The following is a 19,316-nucleotide window of genomic DNA, read 5'->3' on the forward strand; positions in this document are numbered from 1 at the left end:
TGAAGGGTGTGACTTCCTTTATTGAGTCTGTCCATCTCCTGTTGGCTCTTCCTCTTTTCCTGCTGCCTTCAGCTTTTCCTAGCATTACTATCTTTCCTAGTGAGTCTTCTCATGATGTGACCAAAGTACAGTAGCCTCAGCTTAGTCATTTTATCTTCTACGGAGAATTCAGGCTTGATTTGATCTAGAATCCACTTATTTGTCTTCTTGGTGGTCCATGGTTTTCGACGGTCCTCGCCCTTAGGGTGAAGCATTCCCCAACGTTATGAATAATATCTGGAGATGATGCTATGGGTTGAATATGAGACCAAATATATGTAAAGCCCACCATATGTCTGTGATACACATGCATTGTATTGTAGCAGCTAGGAGATGTGATTTGGGACGTTCCCATTCAAATCTTGCCTCTCTCATGAACCTGTAGCCTTTGGCAAGCCATCTTCTCAGCCTCTTTGTGGAAGCAATTGATGTTGGTTCAAAGTGCTGTCAAGTCGCAGCTGACTTACAGTGACTCCTGTAAGTTTTAATTAGTGAAACCAGGAGAGATTGAAGGTCAAATACCCATCTTCACTGTCCCAGTCTGAATCACAGTGCACATGGTTGTTGTTGTTGAGTCGCCTGATTGTTCTCTGGAAGGCCAGATAATGAAACTGAAGCTCAAATACTTTGGCCACCAAATGAGAAGGGAGCACTCACTGGAGAAGACCGTGATGCTGGGAAAGATTGAAGGTCAAAGAAGACGGGGACGGCAAAGGATGAGATGGTTGGACAGTGTCATAGATGCAATGAACATGAAGTTGAGCCAACTTCAGAGGACGGCGGAAGACCGGAAGGCCTGGCGTGAAGATCCGTGACACCCATCATGTCTCTTTCTGCAAGAGTCAAAAGGTTTGCCATTGCCTGCTTCTGTGTAGTAACCCTGGACTTCCTTTGTGGTCTCCCATCCAAGTACTAACCAGGGTTGACTCTGCTTAGCTTCTGAGATCTGACGACATTGGGCTAGCCGGGGCCATCATAAGAACATAAGAGAAGCCAATGCAAGATCAGGCCAATGGCCCATCCAGTCCAACACTCTGTATCACACAGTGGCCAGAAATACCAGTGCCATCAGGAGGTCCACCAGTGGGGCCAGGATGCTAGAAGCCCTCCCACTGTTTGCCCCACCCCCAGCACCAAGAATACATCCAGGTAACGGAAAGCAATTGGTACAGATGCCAATGGCACCTGGGAAAAGTGATGTCATTGTAACGCAGCTGTTCATTATGGAACTTCCCAAGTGTGTGCTCTGAGAAATCCACAGCTTTTCAAAACAGTTTGTGGGGAGTTTTCAAAGATGCTCCTTCCTCCTAGAATAGTTTCTGGATTCCACTTTAAGTGACCTGTCAAAGCAAATTTGAATGGGCCAGCTCAGGCAGAACATCCAGGGCACCTTAAGGGAAACAAAAAGTTTCATTTAACTGTTTCCAGGAGAGCCAGTTTGGTGTAATGGTTAGGCACGCAGACTCAAATCTGGGAGAACCGGGTTTGATTCCCCACTCCTTCACATGCAGCTGCTGGTGTGACCTTGGGTCAGTCACAGGATCTCTCAGAGCTGTTCTCTCAAGAGCAATCCTCGAAAGAGCTCTCTCAGCACCACCTACCTCACAGGGTGTCTGTTGTGGGGAGGGGAAGGGAAAGGAGATTGTAAGCTACTCTGAGACTCCTTCGGGTAGTGAAGGGTGGGGTATAAATCCAATCTCCTCCTCCTCCTCCCCTCACATGCTTAGAGTACTAGTAATCCTCTGCTTGTCACAGGATTTCCCCAGTTAAGTGAGCATACGTGGAAATATGGGAGGGGCTGTGGCTCAGTGGCAGAGCATCTGCTTTCAATGCAGGAGGTCCCAGGTTCAATCCCTGGCATCTCCAGTTAATGGATCAGGTAAGAGGTGATGTGAAAGACCTCTGCCTGAGACCTTGGGGAACTGCTGCCAGTCTGAGTAGACAATACTGACTTCGATGGACCGAGGGTCTGATACACTGCAAGGCAGCTTCATGTGTGCAGTAGGGGATTGTACAAACTTTGACACAAAAGCAGTCCAGCACTTTTCCGCGACTGATCATCTTGCTTTCACACAAATTGAGCCCATCATTTGGATCACCTCAGAGTTTTGCTCAAAGTTCACACTGGAACACCAGATGCTTTTAGGGTAGAAATACTCTGGAATTCTCTTGGCAGGCAGGGATTTCTTGCTGTCTCGTGGTATTTCGGGCCGAGTGCCGTGCCAGTTTGGGTTGCGATTAATTCCCTGAAGGCATGCCACCAGGAAAACAGCTGTTCCTTTTGCTGTGTGAGGTTCCTTTTGCTGAGTTGCGGGTGGTACAGACTGTGGTTTTGCCTCCTTGAGTATTGGCTGGAGTGCTCAGCGGCTCAAAGGGAAAGCGGAGGGCTCAGCTGTCTTCCGTTTGATGTATAAATAGTTCCGATTTTGGCTCTCTCGTGGTCATCAACGATCCGACGGGTAATCCTTGCGTTTTGATCCTCGCACGTCCTTTATCCAAGTTCTCCATTTTAGTCCAGTCGGGAGTCATTCCTTTGGTTTCTTGAATCCGCTGCTTAACGTCACTGATGCCAAGGGGTACACGCCCTCTCCAGAAGGGACTGCAGGCCCTTGTGAGGCAACAGATGGTGCTTATCCAAAGGCTTTTGTGGACAACGGCTTTACTGTTTCCTCAAAGGCTGCATCTGAGACTACAGTATGAAAACTTACATTAAGGACATCTTCAGAAAAATTAGAACTGCAATTGGTGTGTTGCTGTTTAGCATTAGTTATCTCCCATCACAGATGTCTTTAGCCAGGTTGGTGTCGTGGTTAAGAGCAGCGGACTCTAATCTGGAGAACCGGGTTTGTTTCTTTACTCCTCCACATGGAGCCAACTGGGTGACCTTGGGTCAGTCACAAGTTCTCTCAGAGTTGTTCTCTCAAGAGCCGTTCTCTCACAGCTCTCTCAGCCCCCACCTGCCTCACAGGGTGTTTGTTGTGGGGAGAGGAAGGGAAGGAGACTGTAAGCCACTCAGAGTGAAGGGTGGGGTATAAATCTGGTTTCTCTTCTTCTTGAGACAATTCAGATCCAAAGAGTTAGCCAACTTTTATCATGAATTAGCATGCAGCAAAGCAACCATGCCCTGGCCTGAATGGCCCAGGTGAGCATGCTTTTGTCCCATCTCCGAAGCTCACCAGGGTCAGCCCTGGCTAGTCTTTGGAGGGGAGACCACCAAGGAACTTGAGGGTTGCTACACAGATGCAGGCAATGGCAAATCACCCCTGTTAAACCTCTTTCCTTGAAAACCCTTCAGGGGGTGCCATAAGTCAGCTGTAAGTACTTAACAGCACTTTCCACCACCAAGGCAGCCATAACGGACTCTGGGGGGGGGGAGACGCCTCACATCTGTAAGACATTCTGTAGTCATGGCTTTTTTTGTGTGTTTTAAATATATGGTGAGCGGCAGATGAAGAGGAGGGGTGGGGTCTGGGTGGTGGAAGCTGTGGGAAAGCCGTGTGAGATTGTGCTTGCACAGTTGGCTTTTTGCTGTGAAAATGTTTGAAGGTAAAAGGACAGTTTATGCTCCGGGCTGCTGATTGCACCTCGCAGACAGATGGTGACCCAACCCGGCGGGTGATCGACCATCCCCAAGAGATTCAGAGCGGATTCACACATTGCACAGCAGTTAAACCTGAGTTTCCCACCCAGAGGTACATGAAGTCCCACTTTCCACTGAGTATACCTGTATGCCACATATTGCTTTTGAACCCCCGCTTGCTGTCCTCCTCAAAATTTGTATTTTTGGGTGTATAGTTAAGGCATCCAGTCTTTAGATAAGACATTGGAGAGCAAAACAGGAGAAACAAAGGAAAAGACAGACGTTAAGTGATGGCTGTATGTAGAGACAAGGAAGCCTTCTTACTTATGCCTGACTTGTTGTTCTCCATATCTCGACTACATCCTGAGCATATCCTTTCTCTTTTCACCAACAATTCTGACTTGCTGATGGGTGAACCTTCTGGTACGGCTGCAACTTCCTGTGAAAGAATCCCATATCAGCATGTATTTTAGCTGCGAAAGCACTTGCGGAGGGAAAGGTGATGTGGATTCAGACCCCATCATTGAAAATGGAGGGTTAATTCTTTTCACACTGATCCAGACTCCCCTTCCCTGCACAAACAAAGCCTATGCGTCATGGGTGTTGTCATTTTAAGGCAGCACCAGCGTTCCCTCTAAGCTGAGTAAGTGTGAGCTAGCTCACAGTTCTTTAGCCTCCTGCTCACACATTTTTGTCTCGGCTCAGGAAGGATGGCTCCAGAGCACACTAACTGATGCAGCAGCCAAATCGCTCGCTCACAACTTTAATGCCAGTAGCTCATAAAGTAGAATTTTTGCTCACAAGACTCCACAGCATAGAGGGAATATTGGGCAGCACAGTCATTTTCTGTTAGTTTGCGTCATGAACATTATGATGATTCGATGCTACAGGCTTACAATGCTGCCAGAATATCATGCAGATAAAGATTTAGAAATATAGAGCTGGAAGGGACCTCAAGGGTAATCTAGTCAAGCCCCTGTACAATGCAGGAAATTCACAGCTTCCCCCCCCCCCCATCCCGATGCCGGGACATCCGAGCCCCCCCTGCCGCCCAGTCTCCCCATGGGCCACAGCAGAGAGACCCACAGCAGCAACCCCCCACACTCATATGGAGCCCTGAGAGGGATGAAGCACCGGCGACAGAGAGCCAAGGGATGGGCGCAGCTGGAGAGACAGCACCTAAGGGAGGCGGTGGGTCCTGGTAGTGGGCTGCATGCTGCTGAGGATTCTTCCTCAGTGGGGAGCCAGCCACACCAGGGCCCCGACACAGCACGCCCATCCCCAGAGGTGTCAGGAAGAGAGCTAGTCAACCAGAAGTAGAAACACTTCCTAGCGGGGAGGCTTGGCGTCTCTGGTTAAATGAATGGGCGGAGCAACCAGGGAAGGGTCACAGGGAGATCCGGGGAGGAGGGGCCGGGAGCAAACAGGAATATAAGGGGAAGGGCTAGACAGGACAAGGAGGACTGCCCTGGAGTTTACTGAGAGCCGCAGGCCAGAGAGAGGGAGGCGGCCGCAGACCCTGGAGGAATGAGGAGAAGGACAGTGGGATAACCATCTTTCCCGTTCATCAGACTGAGACCCAAGCTAGCCCAGCTAGGAGTCAGAGGACAAGGCGGCTGAGAAGGCGGTGGACACGGATTCCAGCAAGGTGGTGGAGGGGTCCGAAGACTCGCACGACAGGGGGGGGGAAGGCAAAAAACCCTCCAAGATCTCTGGGCCAACCTGGCATGGAGGGAAATTCCTCAAAGCGGAATCCGGTATTACCCTGAGCCTATAAGAAAGGGCCACGAGAGCCGAGCACCGGCTCATCCCTTTTTTGCCCTCCCTCTCACGAGCAGCCCAAATTCACAATTTTTCTTGGAAGCGTGAGGATTCAGAAATGACCATCAGAATGTCAGATCAAAACCTGACATATACAATATGACTGGAAAGTTGTTGTTGTTGTTGGTTTAAAATCGGCTACACAACTCTCAGATCTTTCAGTAATTTTTAGTAGTCCCCTTCAACTATCGTTTTGAAACTCGGGTCACAGTCCCAACATGAAGTAAGCTAGACTTAAACTCCATTAATTTTTGTTGAGTTTAAGTAATCCCTGCACTATGCGTCGTGTCCTTGTGGGTTTTTAAATTTTTTAAATTTTATCTAAAATATTCCTAGCCTGCCTACTAAGCCATCGGGTTCTGTTTTATGGCCGATCTCATACCTTTATTGTACACTTGACCTACATCTTTCATTCCTCGATCCCCTTGTGTATTGTAAATGCATTTGGCTATTAACACTCGGTCTGGGTGTCTGAATAAACATTGGATGTGTAAATTCAATCCTGGCATCCTTTCCTCTTTTATATATTTCTCCCAAGGGGACTCCGTCTGCAGACTGTATTGAAGCAATCATTAATCTATCAGGATTTCGTGTATCCCTTCATAGGGCTTTGAAATTCTCTAGAGCTGTTTCCCCCCCGTGTTATTTCCATGTTAGAGCGCATAGCGGGAACAAACATATGCATAATATTCCCTATTAATCAAAAATATGGGAAATGTTGTCCATAAAGCAGGGGATATTTTCAAGACCGTCTTGTTGGCCATAGAGAGCAATCCCAGGAATGAGGGCGAAAAATTCAGCTTATAGAATGTGCAAACTGGAGCCCTGTCTCATGCCAGCTGTCAATCATGTCCATGTAAATGTTATGTAAATAAAATGGTGCGGTAAAAAGGATGCTATTTGGGTTGGCCCTCGGTTCACGCTGCATTTCAGCGAGACTTTTTTTTTTTTGGTGCTAACTCATCCTTGTGCTAAAGAGAGGTGAATACCTAAAGAGAATGAATTCTACAAGTTCTCCAGGGAGTGAAGGCAGCATTTATTTGCTGCATACACTGCTGGAAGGGCTGTGGCTCAGTGGCGGAACACACGCCTTCTATGCCGTGGTTCCACATGAGCACATGAAGCTGCCTTATATCGAATCAGACCCTTGGTCCATCAGGGTCAGTATTGTCTACTCAGATGGTTGCAGCTCTCCGGGGTGTCAGGCAGAGCTCTTTCACACCACCTGGTCCTTTCACCTGGAGATGTCAGGAAGTGAACCTGGGACGACCTCCTCCTCCTCCTCCTCTTCACATTTCTATACCACCTTCCCCGCGAGCAGGCTCAAAGCGGTGTACAACCAAGTCATACAAAATACATCAAAACAATCTAAAATTAGCAACCATAGCCTCACCTTATGCAAGACGGAGGTCTTCCGCCAGGCGTACGAGTAGGAGCCGCCACTACCATCATTACCATCATCATTGTTCCATCGTCCCTGGCCCTGGAAGAAGGGAACATCAACGTCTGCCAGAACAGATAGCCCTGAGTAGTAGACAACCCTGAGTAGTAGAGAAATTGTATACCATCTGCGGAATATCATAGGAGAACACCAGAGCACTTTGTTTAGTATAATGTTATTATAATGTTACTAGAAATAAGGCCCGTTGTGGAAATAAATACAACGGGATCTAGAAAGAGGCTCTGGGAGAGTGCTCTGGCTTTGGGCAAACAGTGTCAGTCTGCTTTTAAAACATGAACCTGGGACCTGCACACCACCAGAATACAGCAGGTTCCATATGCAACTGACATTCCAACTGCCTTGCGGGGGGGGGGGAGTTTGAGGTGTGGAATGGAGTGAAGTCCAATCAGCTTCCATATGCAAAAGACCAGGTTGTCGCAGCAGTTGTGGTGTGGGCGGGACCCGGGCTTTGCCTTCTGATTGGTGGCAATATATGCTGAGGAGCAGTGCCATCAGCCATACACTAAGGGAGTGCATTTTAGAATTAGAACTTTGGCACCCACTATTCAATTATATATAAGGAGAGATTATATCAAATTGATTTTATATGGTTTTATATGTTTTATATTGGCGTAAGCCTCTTGTAAGCCGCCCTGAGCCCGCATATGTGGGGAGGGCGGGGTATAAATTGAATTAAATAAATAAATAAATATATTCATATGGCGCCACTGATACGAGATTTCTAGCCCCCAAATTATTGGCCTGGGGGAGAGGGTAGAAAGTGATAAAAGAGCTGGATTGATGTTAAAACCATTAAAAACAGTTGCTGTCCTCAACCGTAGGCTTGGCGGCACATCGCTGCCTTGCAGGCCTTGCAGAATTGTAATAAGTCCTGCAGGGTCCTGATGTTCGTAGGCAGAGAGGGCCACCAAGTTGGAGCCAGGTCCAAAAAGGCCCTGGATCTGGTTGAGGACAGCCAGGTGCTCTTTGGGCCAGAGACTTCCAGTAAGTGTTGATCTCCTGAGCGTAATGCTCTCCAGGGGACATACCAGGAGAGGTGGTCCCGTAGGTACATTGGTCCCTGGCTGTTTAAGGCCTTAAAGAACAAGATCAAAACCTTGAACCTGACCCCAGTGCTCAACTTGGAGCCAGTGCATCTGGCAGAACACAGGTGGTATGTGTGCAGTTGATAGTGTCCCCGTAAGGACCCACACCACTGCATTCTGGACAAGTTGTAACTTCCGGATGAGCCTCAAGGGCAGCCCTGCATAGAGCGAGTTACAGTAATCAAGCCTAGAGGTGACTGTTGTGTGGATTACAGTGGATAGGTCAAGGCGAGGCAGGTAGGGGGCCAGTTGCCTCGCCTGGCGCAGATGGAAGAACGCTAGCCTGGCAACGTTTGTGACCTAGGCCTCCATTGATAAGGAGGCATCAAGGGTCACACCCAAACTCTTGACCACCTTTACCGGCATTAAAGGCGCATGGTTGAAGGCTGGAAGTTGGCACCCCAAACCTGAATCTCCTCCACCCTGCCAGAGGACCTCTGTCTTCGACGGATTCAGTCTCAGCCGACTCTGCTTCAACCACCTCACCTTATGCTTGCCAAGCTGATGCTGTATCACTGAGCCATGGCCCCTAGAGTTACAGTGCGTTCTTGGTTCTATCTTTGCCATCTCCACTTGAAGGAGCCCAGGTAGCAGATGTTTGAAGGACCTTTCTCTTTCTGAGATGCTGGAGTACTGTTGCCATCAAAGTACACAATATTGAGCTAAATAGGACAGTGTCTTAAGCAATGCTCCCTCTAAGCTGTGGAGTCCTGTGAGCAAAAATTCTACTTTGTGAGCTACTGGCATTAAAGTTGAGAGTGAGCGATTTGGCAACTGCAGAAATCAGTTTGCTCTGGAGCCATCTTTCTTGAGCTAAAACAAAAATGTGTGAGCCGGAGGCTAAAAAAACTGTGAGCTACCTTACACTAACTCAGTTTAGAGGGAACACCGGTCTTAAACAATGCTCCCTCTAAGCTGTGGAGTCCTGTGAGCAAAGATTCTACTTTTTGAGCTACTGGCATTAAAGTTGTGAGTGAGCGATTGGGCTTCTGCATGAATTAGTTAGCTCTGGATTCATCCTTCCTGAGCTAAGACAAAAATGTGTGAGCTGGAGGCTAAAGAATTGTGAGGTAGCTCACACTAACTCAGCTTCGAGGGCACACTGGTCTTAAGTCAGTATAAGGATTGTGTCTCTCTGTGTGTGATTTTAGTAGGAGTCATCTTCACTAGTTCACAGATGGCTAACAAAGATTGTGTCTGTAGCACTAGAAAAGAGCAAGAGTCCAGTAGCACCTTAAACGCTAACAAAATTTGTAGCTGGGTATGAGCTTTCCTAAGTCACTGCTCACTTCTTCAGATACAACTAGAATGTGAGTCCATCTGTCCTTATATCTTTCAGAGTGATTTCAGATGCTGAATGACTATAGCAGGTAAATGACAATAGCAGGCGTGATTGGATTATGTACGATATACAGAAGGGTAGTAGGCATGGAAAAGTCAGCATTGGTAATGAGACAGGAAACCTAGATCTGGATTCAGTCCAGGATGCATTGTCTTGAGCTTCATTATCAGTTGCAATTCAGCAGTCACTCTAATCTCTCTTTGAAATTCCTGCTACTCTTAGGTCAGCAAGTGAATGTCCTGGAAGGTTAAAATGTTCCCCCACTGGCTTTTGAATGTCATGGTTTCTAATGACAGACTGATTGTGTCTGATGAGCCTCATGAAGGAGGAAATGTAACAATCATATACTGTCTAGGGCCAGGGTATCTGCTGGTTTCTGTCATAAGAACTTGCCTGATCAGTTTGTTCTTCATCAGCGGTCTGTCTTTCTGTGCCTCCGCCTTCATAGGAGCCATGGGTGACCACAGAGGCCTTTGCTGTTGTGCCACCAAACCCAGTTCTTACATCTGGGCACCAGCTGTGATAATTTTCTGGTGCCAGATGAAGACTTTTTGTGTGTGCATGTTTTCTGCATTAAAATGTAATGTTTCAGAAGTTGCGTTGATGGCCGTTTGATGCATCAAGAAGCCTCCCTTTGGTGGAATGTTCTTTTCTCTGCAGAAAAAAGGGCTAATTCTGCAATCCTGCACAGGCTCAGACTGCTTAAACCGCACAGCCTGTAATGGACCTTTAGCAGCCTGGATCCAGGGTTGCAGGCCAAATGGTCTGTCTCAGGAGACTTTCTTGTTGCTGTCTTCCTTTTCAAACCCAGTCCCTTCCAATGTTCCCTCTAAGCTGTGGAGTCTTGTGAGCAAAAATTCTGTTTTGTGAGCTACTGGCATTAAAGTTGTGAGCGAGCGATTTGGCTACTGCATAAATGAGTTTGCTCTGGAGCCATCCTTCCTGTAAAGGTAAAGGTAAAGGTTCCCTTGCTCGAAAGCCAGTCGAGTCCGACTCTAGGGTTGCGGTGCTCATCTCCGTTTCAAAGCCGAAGAGCCAGCGCTGTCCGAAGACGTTTCCGTGGTCATGTGGCCGGCATGACTAAACACCAAGGCGCACGGAATGCTGTTACCTTCCCACCGAAGTGGTACCTATTTATCTGCTTGCAATTTCTTGCTTTCGAACTGCTAGGTTGGCAGGAGCTGGAACTAGAGACAGGAGCTCACCCCGTCTTGCGGCACACCCGGGTGTGTGAGCTGGAGACTAAAAAAATGACATTGTATGTATATGGTACCCCATACTAGTACATCTGTCTACCAAAGAAACAGTACCTGATGCAATAAAAACTCTGCATCTATGGTAATTTTCAAACTGTATAATACCGACAAATTGTATGAAATGTATGAAGCCATTGAGAGCTGCCTATGCTCATGCTTACCTTGTATATCTTTGCTGTTTATAAAAATGAATAAAAATTATCTGTTTTAAAAAAAAACCTGTGAGCTAACTCACACTGACTCACCTTAGAGGGAACACTGGTCCCTTCTTGTGAAGCTCACAAGCTACACAGCTGGCAGCAGTTTCTCTGTCTCTCTTGAACGTTTTACAGAACGAAATATCCTTTCCACGTAAATGTCATCCGCGGCAGCAAAGCCTGTCCCAGCCTGCCAAACGACAAGGGGACGATTTCCGCATTTGATGACACGAGGCTTTGGCAGCGCTCGATTTTCCTTTTGAGTGGTTGGCAAAACGTTTTAACCCCCCACCCCACCCCCACCTTTAGCGAAAAGTTAGGAAACGACCGAAACTCTGCTGAGGAGATAAAAAATTAAGCGAATATCTCACCAGCCATAGTTTGGCTTCCGTTTCTTTCTATTAGTCCCCTGGCGGCGAGTTCTTACGAAATCTGATTAGCAAACGAAATGACTTGATTTGTTAAACAGGCAGTGATGTGCTGAACATCTGGCTCGCTGGCCTAAATGGCTCCAAACGCATCATGACACTGTCTCCCTCTTTTCTCTCCCTCTCCCTCCACTGTTGTGTGATTCAGAGCTGCCCAGAAACTTAACCTGTCCTCGAAGAGGAAGAAGCATCACCCGCCTCTGCTGCACCCCCACGACTTCTCCATCTACGCCACCAATTTTAGTGGTGTCCTGCAGATGTGCCCCCCTCCAGCACCGCCATGCCTTTTGAGAGCTGTGTCGAAAGTCAAGGACAACCCGGGGATTGGAAAGGTATGTAAGTCTGTCTGTCTCTCTCTGTCCCTCTGGGAAAGTTTGTGCAAAACGCCCCCAACTTCTCACACGGGGTGTCTGTAGTTGATGGTAGTTAGCAGTGCTTCTGACCCTTACTGATGGGATCCAGGGCAGTTGAGCCATTAGCATGTTATGACACATGTGTAGCCTATTGAGAACAAGCATAGATTTTGACCATGGAGGATTCATAGAATCACGGAGTTGGAAGGGACCCTACAGGCCATCTAGTCCAACCCCCCTGCTCAATGCAGGATCAGTCTAGAACGTCCCTGACAGGTGTTTGTCCAGCCTCTGCTTAAAGACTTCAAAAGGGAATTAGATAAGCATATGGAGCAGAGGTCCATCAGTGGCTCAGAGGTCCATCAGTGACTATTAGCCACAAGAGGTCCATCAGTGGCTATTAGCCACAAGGTATAGATAGGGACTCTCAGTCTGGGGCAAGTGATGCTCTGTCATCTTGGTGCTTGGGGGGGGTCAACAGTGGGAGGGCTTCTAATGTCCTGGCCCCACTGGTGGACCTCCTGATGGCACCTGGTATTTCTGGCCCCTGTGTGATACAGAGTGTTGGACTGGATGGGCCCTTGGCCTGATCCAACATTGGCATCTCTTATGTTCTCTTATGTTCTTAAGACTGCCAGAGAGGGGGAGCTCATCCCCTCCCCGGGCAGCTGATTCCACTGTTGCACAACTCTTACTGTCAAAACGTTTTTCCTAAGATCCAGCCGGTACCTTCCCACCCTTAATTTAAACCCATTCTTGCGAGTCCTCTCCTCTGCTGCCAACAGGAACAGCTAGCTCCCTGCCCTCCTCTAAGTGACAGCCCTTCAGATACTTCAAGAGAGCAATTATGTGTCGTCCCCCCCCCCCAACCTCTTCGTCTGCAGACTGAACATTCCCAACTTCAGCCTTTCCTCATAGGGCTTGGTCTCCAGGCCCTTGAGCATCTTTGTTGCTGTCTTTTGCTCACACTCCAGTTTGGCGTAGTGGTTAAGCGCGCGGACTCTAATCTGGGAGAACCGGGTTTGATTCCCCACTCCTCCACTTGCACCTGGCTGGATGACTTTGGGCAAGCTGTAGTTCTGATAAGAGCTGTTCGTGAAAAAGAGCAGTTTCTGTCAAGAGCTCTCTCAGCCCCACCTACCTCACAGGGTGTCTGTTGTGGGGAGGGGAAGGGAAAGGAGTTTGTAAGCCGCTCTGAGACACCTTTGGGGAGTGAAGGGCGGGGTATGAATCCAATCTCTTCTTCTTCTTCTTCCATTCTGTCCACATCCCGCACACAGTACCCGAGTTTGAAGTTGGCTTCTCTGGGCTAAGCTCCATCTGAAAGTTGCCGAGCTTTGAAAAGCATTTTGAAATGGGTCTAACTGAATTTGAAAAGAGACATTCAGCATCTTGTTGGGATAGATTTCAGGGTCATGGGTTGCTATACCTGCATATAAATTTGGGAGGAGGTGCTCTGCAGGTCACCCATCGAGAACATTTTGATCCATCCCTTCTTCCAAGGAAGTCAGGGCAGTGTGCATAGTTCTTTTTTCCGTATTTTATCACCACAACCGCAACCCTGCTCACACAGCACAGGTTGAATATCTGCCATTCGTGGGGTCCCCGTAAGGACCCACGCTGCCACATTCGGGACCCACTGGAGTTTCTGGGTCAGTCTCAATGGTAGACCTATGTAGAGCGAGTTACAGCAGTCTAATCTGGAGGTGATCGTTGCGTGGATTACTGTGGCTAGGTCAGGACCCATTGGAGTTTCCAGGTCAGTCTCAAGGGTAGCCCTACGTAGAGCGAGTTACAGCAGTCTAATCTGGAGGTGACCGTTGCGTGGATTACTGTGGCTAGGTTAGGTGGGGACCAGTTGCTTAACCTGGCACAGCTGGAAGAATGCCAGTCAGGCAATATTTGTGATTTGGTTGAAATAAGATCCAGGGTGAGACCAGGTGATCTTGGATATGGTGATCTCATGCTGCATGTATTCAACACAGCTCGTTTGAGCATTCCTGGGTCCTATAAATATAACATGGCATTTAGTGCTAAGAATATTCAGACTGGGGGGAGAAATCTCTCTTGCAAGTGTTGGGTTTTGCAGCTGAAAATCTTGAGCACTTAATTCACACTTCCAGCATTTGGAAGGCATACAAAGCAGCTTTTGAATACCTAATTATACAGGTGCCTGTCAATTTCCATTTCAGGGAGTTACTAAAGCACCTAGGAGAGCGAGCTTAAAGCAAATCCCCACGGAGTGATTGTACAAATTAATGCTGAGGTCAGGAAGCTTTAATACCATTGGTATTCCACATCACATTCTGGGCGATTGTACAGAAGAGGACAGTACAGCCCAGACCAAAATGTATGGGTGATATGGATCCTCTATTCTGGCTTCTTTGGATACTGGAGACTGTACAAGACAACTGAGATTGCCAGTTTGGGGTAGTGGTTAGGAGTGCGGACTCTAATCTGGGAGAACTGGGTTTGATTCCCCACTCCTCCACATGCAGCTGCTGGTGTGACCTTGGGTCGGTCACAAACTCTTTCAGAGCTGTTCTCTCAGGAGCAGTTCTCGAAAGAGCTCTTTCAGCCCCACCAACTTCACAGGGTGTCTGTTGTGGGGAGGGGAAGGGAAAGGAGATTGTAAGCTACCCTGAGACTCCTTTGGGTAGTGAAGGGCAGGGTATAGATCCAATCCTCCTCCTCCTCCTCATTTTGCCATATGTTTGAAAAGGAAAAAGAAACGTCTCCCAAGAGGGAATATTCTCACCAGGTTCTTTTTCAGACGTTTTAGAAACTGATGGGTAGTAGACAGACCAAAGGAAGTACTTCTTACACAACTAGTGATTAAAATGTGGAATTTGTAGCCAAAGGATTTAGGGGGGCATTTTCCCTTACACCCTCCCTCTTTAGTGGGTGTAACATTTCATTGAGAGCAGGGCTGATTCCAGGCATAGACAGCTTCAAATGTGGGTTAGATAGATTCATGGAGGATAGGTCTATCAGTGGCTATTAGCCATGGTGACGAAAGAGAACCTCCCTATTCAGAGGCAGTAAACCTCTGAATGCCAGTGCCAGGGGATTATTATGATCCACTGCAATGGTAGTTGTAGGCACTGCCTGCTTTTTACACCATCATCCTATACCTTGTAATCCACTTTACGTATTGTTTATGGTGAACCTTGCCTTAGGTAGTTTGTTGTTTGCGTTGCTCCTTAATTCTGTAATCCTAGTCCTATTATACCCTTCGTTGGCTGTTTTATGCTGTTTGATTGCATTGTTTTATATCCCATAATCTGCTTTGAGTCTCAGCCAGAAAGGTGAACTGTAAATAAAGATTCTCTGTTGTCAGATCGTCGCCACTGTGAATGCAGAGGTATTCGAAGCGGCAGTGGCACATCTGCAAAAGGGGGGGGGAGTCCTGTGCATTTTTCATAGGGAGCCTCTTGCAGCCACCAATTCTCCTCTCCCCTGCAACAACACTTAGAGAATTTTTGGCTATTTTAAGATGGCAAAGACCCCTCTCTCTGTTGGGCTAGCAGAGAGGATGGCAGTCTCATGGGGATAATACGGAGAACAAGAAAAACTGTGAAAAAGTGACGCTTAATATATGTCTTTAAAGAATCATAGAAAAGTGAACAAAAGTAGTATACATAATCATAGAAAAATATATTGGCGGTGATCTCCGGAATGTCTTGCCGTTTCAAAGGAAGATCTTCTTCTGAACAAAGATCTGGGACAAAAACTGTCTCTCAATAGTTCATATCCTCTGGTGATGTCTCACAATGATCAAAGAAGATTTTCAATAATCATAGCAGCTGTAATGTATAGTAGAACCTGCCAGAAGTCATTTCGGGGGGGAACGCAGGGGGACGCAGTTCCCCCGGGTGCGGTGCAGGGGGGCGGGGCACATGACGAAGCCCCGCCCCCTGCTTCCGGCCGCCCCGCTTCCAGCCCTCATTCAGCCAGGAGGAGGCAGGAGAAGAGGGAGGGTAAGTTGCTTCCTCCCCGCCTCTCCCCACCCCTGCCTGCCTGGGGCCAGGGAGGGCCTTGGCGGGCTTCCTCGCACTCCCGCTGGCCTTGCAGGTCCAACGCCGGGCCCCTGATGTCAGGGTGTGTGGCATATGCTAATGAGTTATGCTAATGAGTTCCCCTAGCTCTTTTTCTACGAAATGACCCCTGGAACCTGCCATGGGTGTTTCTCATATTAGCCCATGGCAGGTTCTACTATACATTACAGCTGTCATGATTATTGAAAATCTTCTTTGATAATTGTGAGATATGAACTATTGAGAGACAGTTTTTGTCCCACATCTTTGTTCAGAAGAAGATCTTCCTTCGAAATGGCAAGACATTCCGGAGATCACTGTCAATATATTTTTCTATGATTATGTATATTACTTTTGTTCTCTTTTCTATGATTCTTTAAAGACATATATTAAGCGTCACTTTTTCACAGTTTTTCTTGTTCTCCGTATTATCTCATTACTGTGCCAATCAATTGTTATTAGTCTCAAGGGGATGCCAGAAGGGAAATGGTGCTGCTGGTGGTGGGAGATGACCTGCTTGGGCAGCTATATTTCAGGCAAGAGCATAGAAAAGTGAGTTGGGAAAGCGGGGTGGGGGTGGAAAACCTGGAAGTGTACAGTTGGAGGACGGCGTTGTGGAGGTGCTCCGAAAAACTCCCTTCCAGTTTGGAAGCCGAGGCAGAGCAAAACTGCTGTGTGGACGCAGCTCATCAGTAATACTTGTGTTCAGTGCTCCCTCTAAGCTGTGGAGTCCTGTGAGCAAAAATTCTACTTTGTGAGCGACTGGCATTAAAGTTGTAAGCAAGCGGTTTGGCTGCTGCATAAATTAGTTTGCTCTGGAGCCATCCTTCCTGAGCTAAGGCAAAAATCTGTGACCTGGAGGCTAAGAAACCATGAGCTAGCTCACACGAACTCAGCTTAGAGGGAACTCTGCGTTGTGTTCTCTCACTGGGTTTCACCTGCTCCCGTGCTGTGATTGGCTGTAACGTTAGTTGGACCCTTATTGTCCGTGATGGAGGTAGGGATGGTCGTCTTTCGGTGACTTCCATTTTCACTTATGTCTCCCTCTTTTGCGAGTGCAATGTTTCACTGTGGGCAGGGTGGGACCCCAGAGCAAATATGGCATCTCAGCTGGGTTCTGCTGTTTCCCTGACTTGCCCAGAAGTCTGTCCACATTTTCCCCTTGCTCTGGAAAAGAGCAAGAGTCCAGTAGCACCTTAGAGATTAACAAAATATGTGTCAGGGTAGGATCTTTTGTGCGTCAGTGCTCACTTCTTCAGTGAGCAGTGACTCAACAAATCTCCTACCCTGCCACATATTTCGTTAGCCTTGAAAGTGCTAATGGACTCTTGCTCTTTTCTAAAGGTAAAGGTAAAGGTTTCTCTTGCTCGAAAGCCAGTCAGATCTGACTCTGGGGGGGCGGTGCTCATCTCCGTTTCCAAGCCAAAAACCCAGCACTGCCCGAAGACGTTTCCGTGGTCATGTGGCCGGCATGACTAGACGCCAAGGTGCATGGAATGCTGTTCCCTTCCCGCCGAAGCAGTACCTATTTACCTACTTGCAATTTCTTGCTTTCGAACTGCTAGGTTGGCGGGAGCTGGGACCAGAGACGGGAGTTCACTCTGTCATGTGGCACTCGGGTCTCGAACTGCTGAACTACCGACCTTCCGGTCTGCAGTTCAGCGTCTTAACCACTGAGCCACCACAGCCCCACTTTCTACTGCTACAGAGAGGCTAACATGGCTACCCATCTTGATCTATCCCTTTGCTCTGACAGTGTCCTGCTAGGGGTGTGGGGGTGGCGGTGGTGGAATGTACCACCAGCACAGGGGTGTTGCTGCACTGCCGTAGATCCCCCTCTGTTGGTACGTATTTGGGTTCTTCCAGCACAAAGGAGTTTAAGAGCCACCCAGGCCAGCAGGCTAAACGGAGGATAGGATTGCTTTTCTCCTTGCATCCTTCTTTGCAATATGTTCTTCCGTAAAAGCTCTGGAATGCTTGGTGAGATGACTTCCAAAACATCCTTGCAAAAAAGCCTATCGGAGGTAGGGTGGGGGAATTCTTTGGTCTGAGTGTACAACCTCAACATATGTTCTTCTTTATCAAATTAGGCATCCATTGATTAGATTACTGTCATCCGTCGGATATTTTTCTCCCCCTCCTCTTGTGAAATAGTATCTTTAAAAAAAAAATCCAATAAAAGAGCAAGAGAACTAAAGAAACATATTACAACTTGCAAGATTTCTTTTTCCCCAGTGTATGTATCTCTAAATTACTTTGTCAGATGAAAGCTGGCTCTGTGATTGAGCTAGGGAAAGGTTACCGCTTTAAACTTCAGAACTGTGAACATAACCAAGAGAGCTGAAAAAGTAGCATATGCTTATGGCCGCATTTTAAACTCAGGAATCAGAGGCTGGTATGGGGTTGGATCCCAGTCTGTCAGCGGAAGGCGCTGACTGTCACAGATTGATTCCCACATCCCCCTCTCTGCCTAGCAGTCTTTTCTGACCTCAGAAAGTTTATTCCTGGAGTTATCATGGGATCTGCATGGTCCAATAGCCGCATGGAGCCCGTGGCTGCAGTGGGGAAGAGAAAGGGCTCTCCCAAAATCGGCTCTCCCATCCATACAGCTCCATGGACAGTTGATTTTGCCCTCATCTCTCTCCCCACTGTAGCTGCATGCAATATTTGTTTTATGGCCAGCCTGCCTTCCTCTCTGAGACTCAAGGCAGCTGACGTGGCGGAAGTCAATGCAGTCCCATAGCATGAGGCATCTAAGAACATAAGAGAAGCCATGCTGGATCAGGCCAACAGCCCTTCCAGTCCAACACTCTGTATCACACAGTGGCCAAAACCCAGGTGCCATCAGGAGGTCCACCAGCAGGGCCAGAACTCCAGAAGCCCTTCTACTGTGGCCCCCCCAAGCACCAAGAATCCAGAGCTTCACTGCCCCAGACAGAGTGTTCCATCTATACCTTGTGGCTAATAGCCACTGATTGACCTCTGCTCCATATGCTTATCCAATCCCCTCTTGAAGCCGTCTATGCTTGTAGCCGCCACCACTTCTTGCGGCAGTGAATTCCATGTGTTAATTACTTTTTGGGTGAAGAAGTACTTCCTTTTATCTGTTCTAATAAGCGAGGTTACAAAAATTAGAAACAAGGCAAAAACGTAACGAATGTGATGGCTTGGATCTAGAGAGTTGGAAGTGGCCAGCGCTCTCCTTCCAGTATATCTATAGTGCTCACAGAAATTGGTTGTGCGGGGTCTTCACTGCCACAGGAAGTGGTGGCGGCTACAAGCATGGACGGCTTCAAAAGGGAATTAGATAAACATATGGAGCAAAGGTCCATCAGTGGCTATTAGCCACAAGGTATAGATAGGGACTCTGGGGCAAGTGATGCTCTGTCATCTTGGTGCTTGGGGGGGTCAACAGTGGGAGCGCTTCTAATGTCCTGGCCCCACTGGTGGACCTCCTGATGGCACTGGTATTTCTGGCCACTGTGTGACACAGAGTGTTGGACTGGATGGGCCTTTGGCCTGATCCAACATTGGCATCTCTTATGTTCTTATGTTCTTATGTCTTGTGCAGCGGAAATGGGGATACACTAAGTTTGACTGAGCACTACCGCTTACCATATTTCCGCTCATGCAAGAGCCCGAGCCCAAATGGAAATTTTGCACTGGGCCCAGCAATGCAGAAAACAGTGTTACAAAAGAATAAACTTTCTCAGGGT

At 47.8% G+C, this 19,316-nt stretch overlaps 1 protein-coding gene and 1 non-coding gene across 2 annotated transcripts in view; both read left to right on the forward strand.

The window, feature by feature from the left end:
- Positions 1-19,316, forward strand: part of KIF26A (kinesin family member 26A) — a gene marked incomplete at its 5' end in the record, with an annotated part of 111,863 nt that overhangs the window by 37,217 nt on the left and 55,330 nt on the right. Inside the window, one exon of the mRNA XM_015406555.1 lies at positions 11,359-11,542. Coding sequence (XP_015262041.1) covers positions 11,359-11,542 — 184 coding nt within the window. The remainder of the gene's footprint in view (positions 1-11,358; positions 11,543-19,316) is intronic.
- On the forward strand, positions 1,834-1,905 carry TRNASTOP-UCA. Its single transcript has one exon. It is a non-coding gene; the product is annotated as a tRNA-Sec (tRNA).

Source organism: Gekko japonicus, unplaced genomic scaffold (genome assembly GCF_001447785.1).
Source record: "Gekko japonicus isolate JY-2015 unplaced genomic scaffold, Gekko_japonicus_V1.1 scaffold1862, whole genome shotgun sequence".
NCBI lineage: Eukaryota > Metazoa > Chordata > Lepidosauria > Squamata > Gekkonidae > Gekko > Gekko japonicus.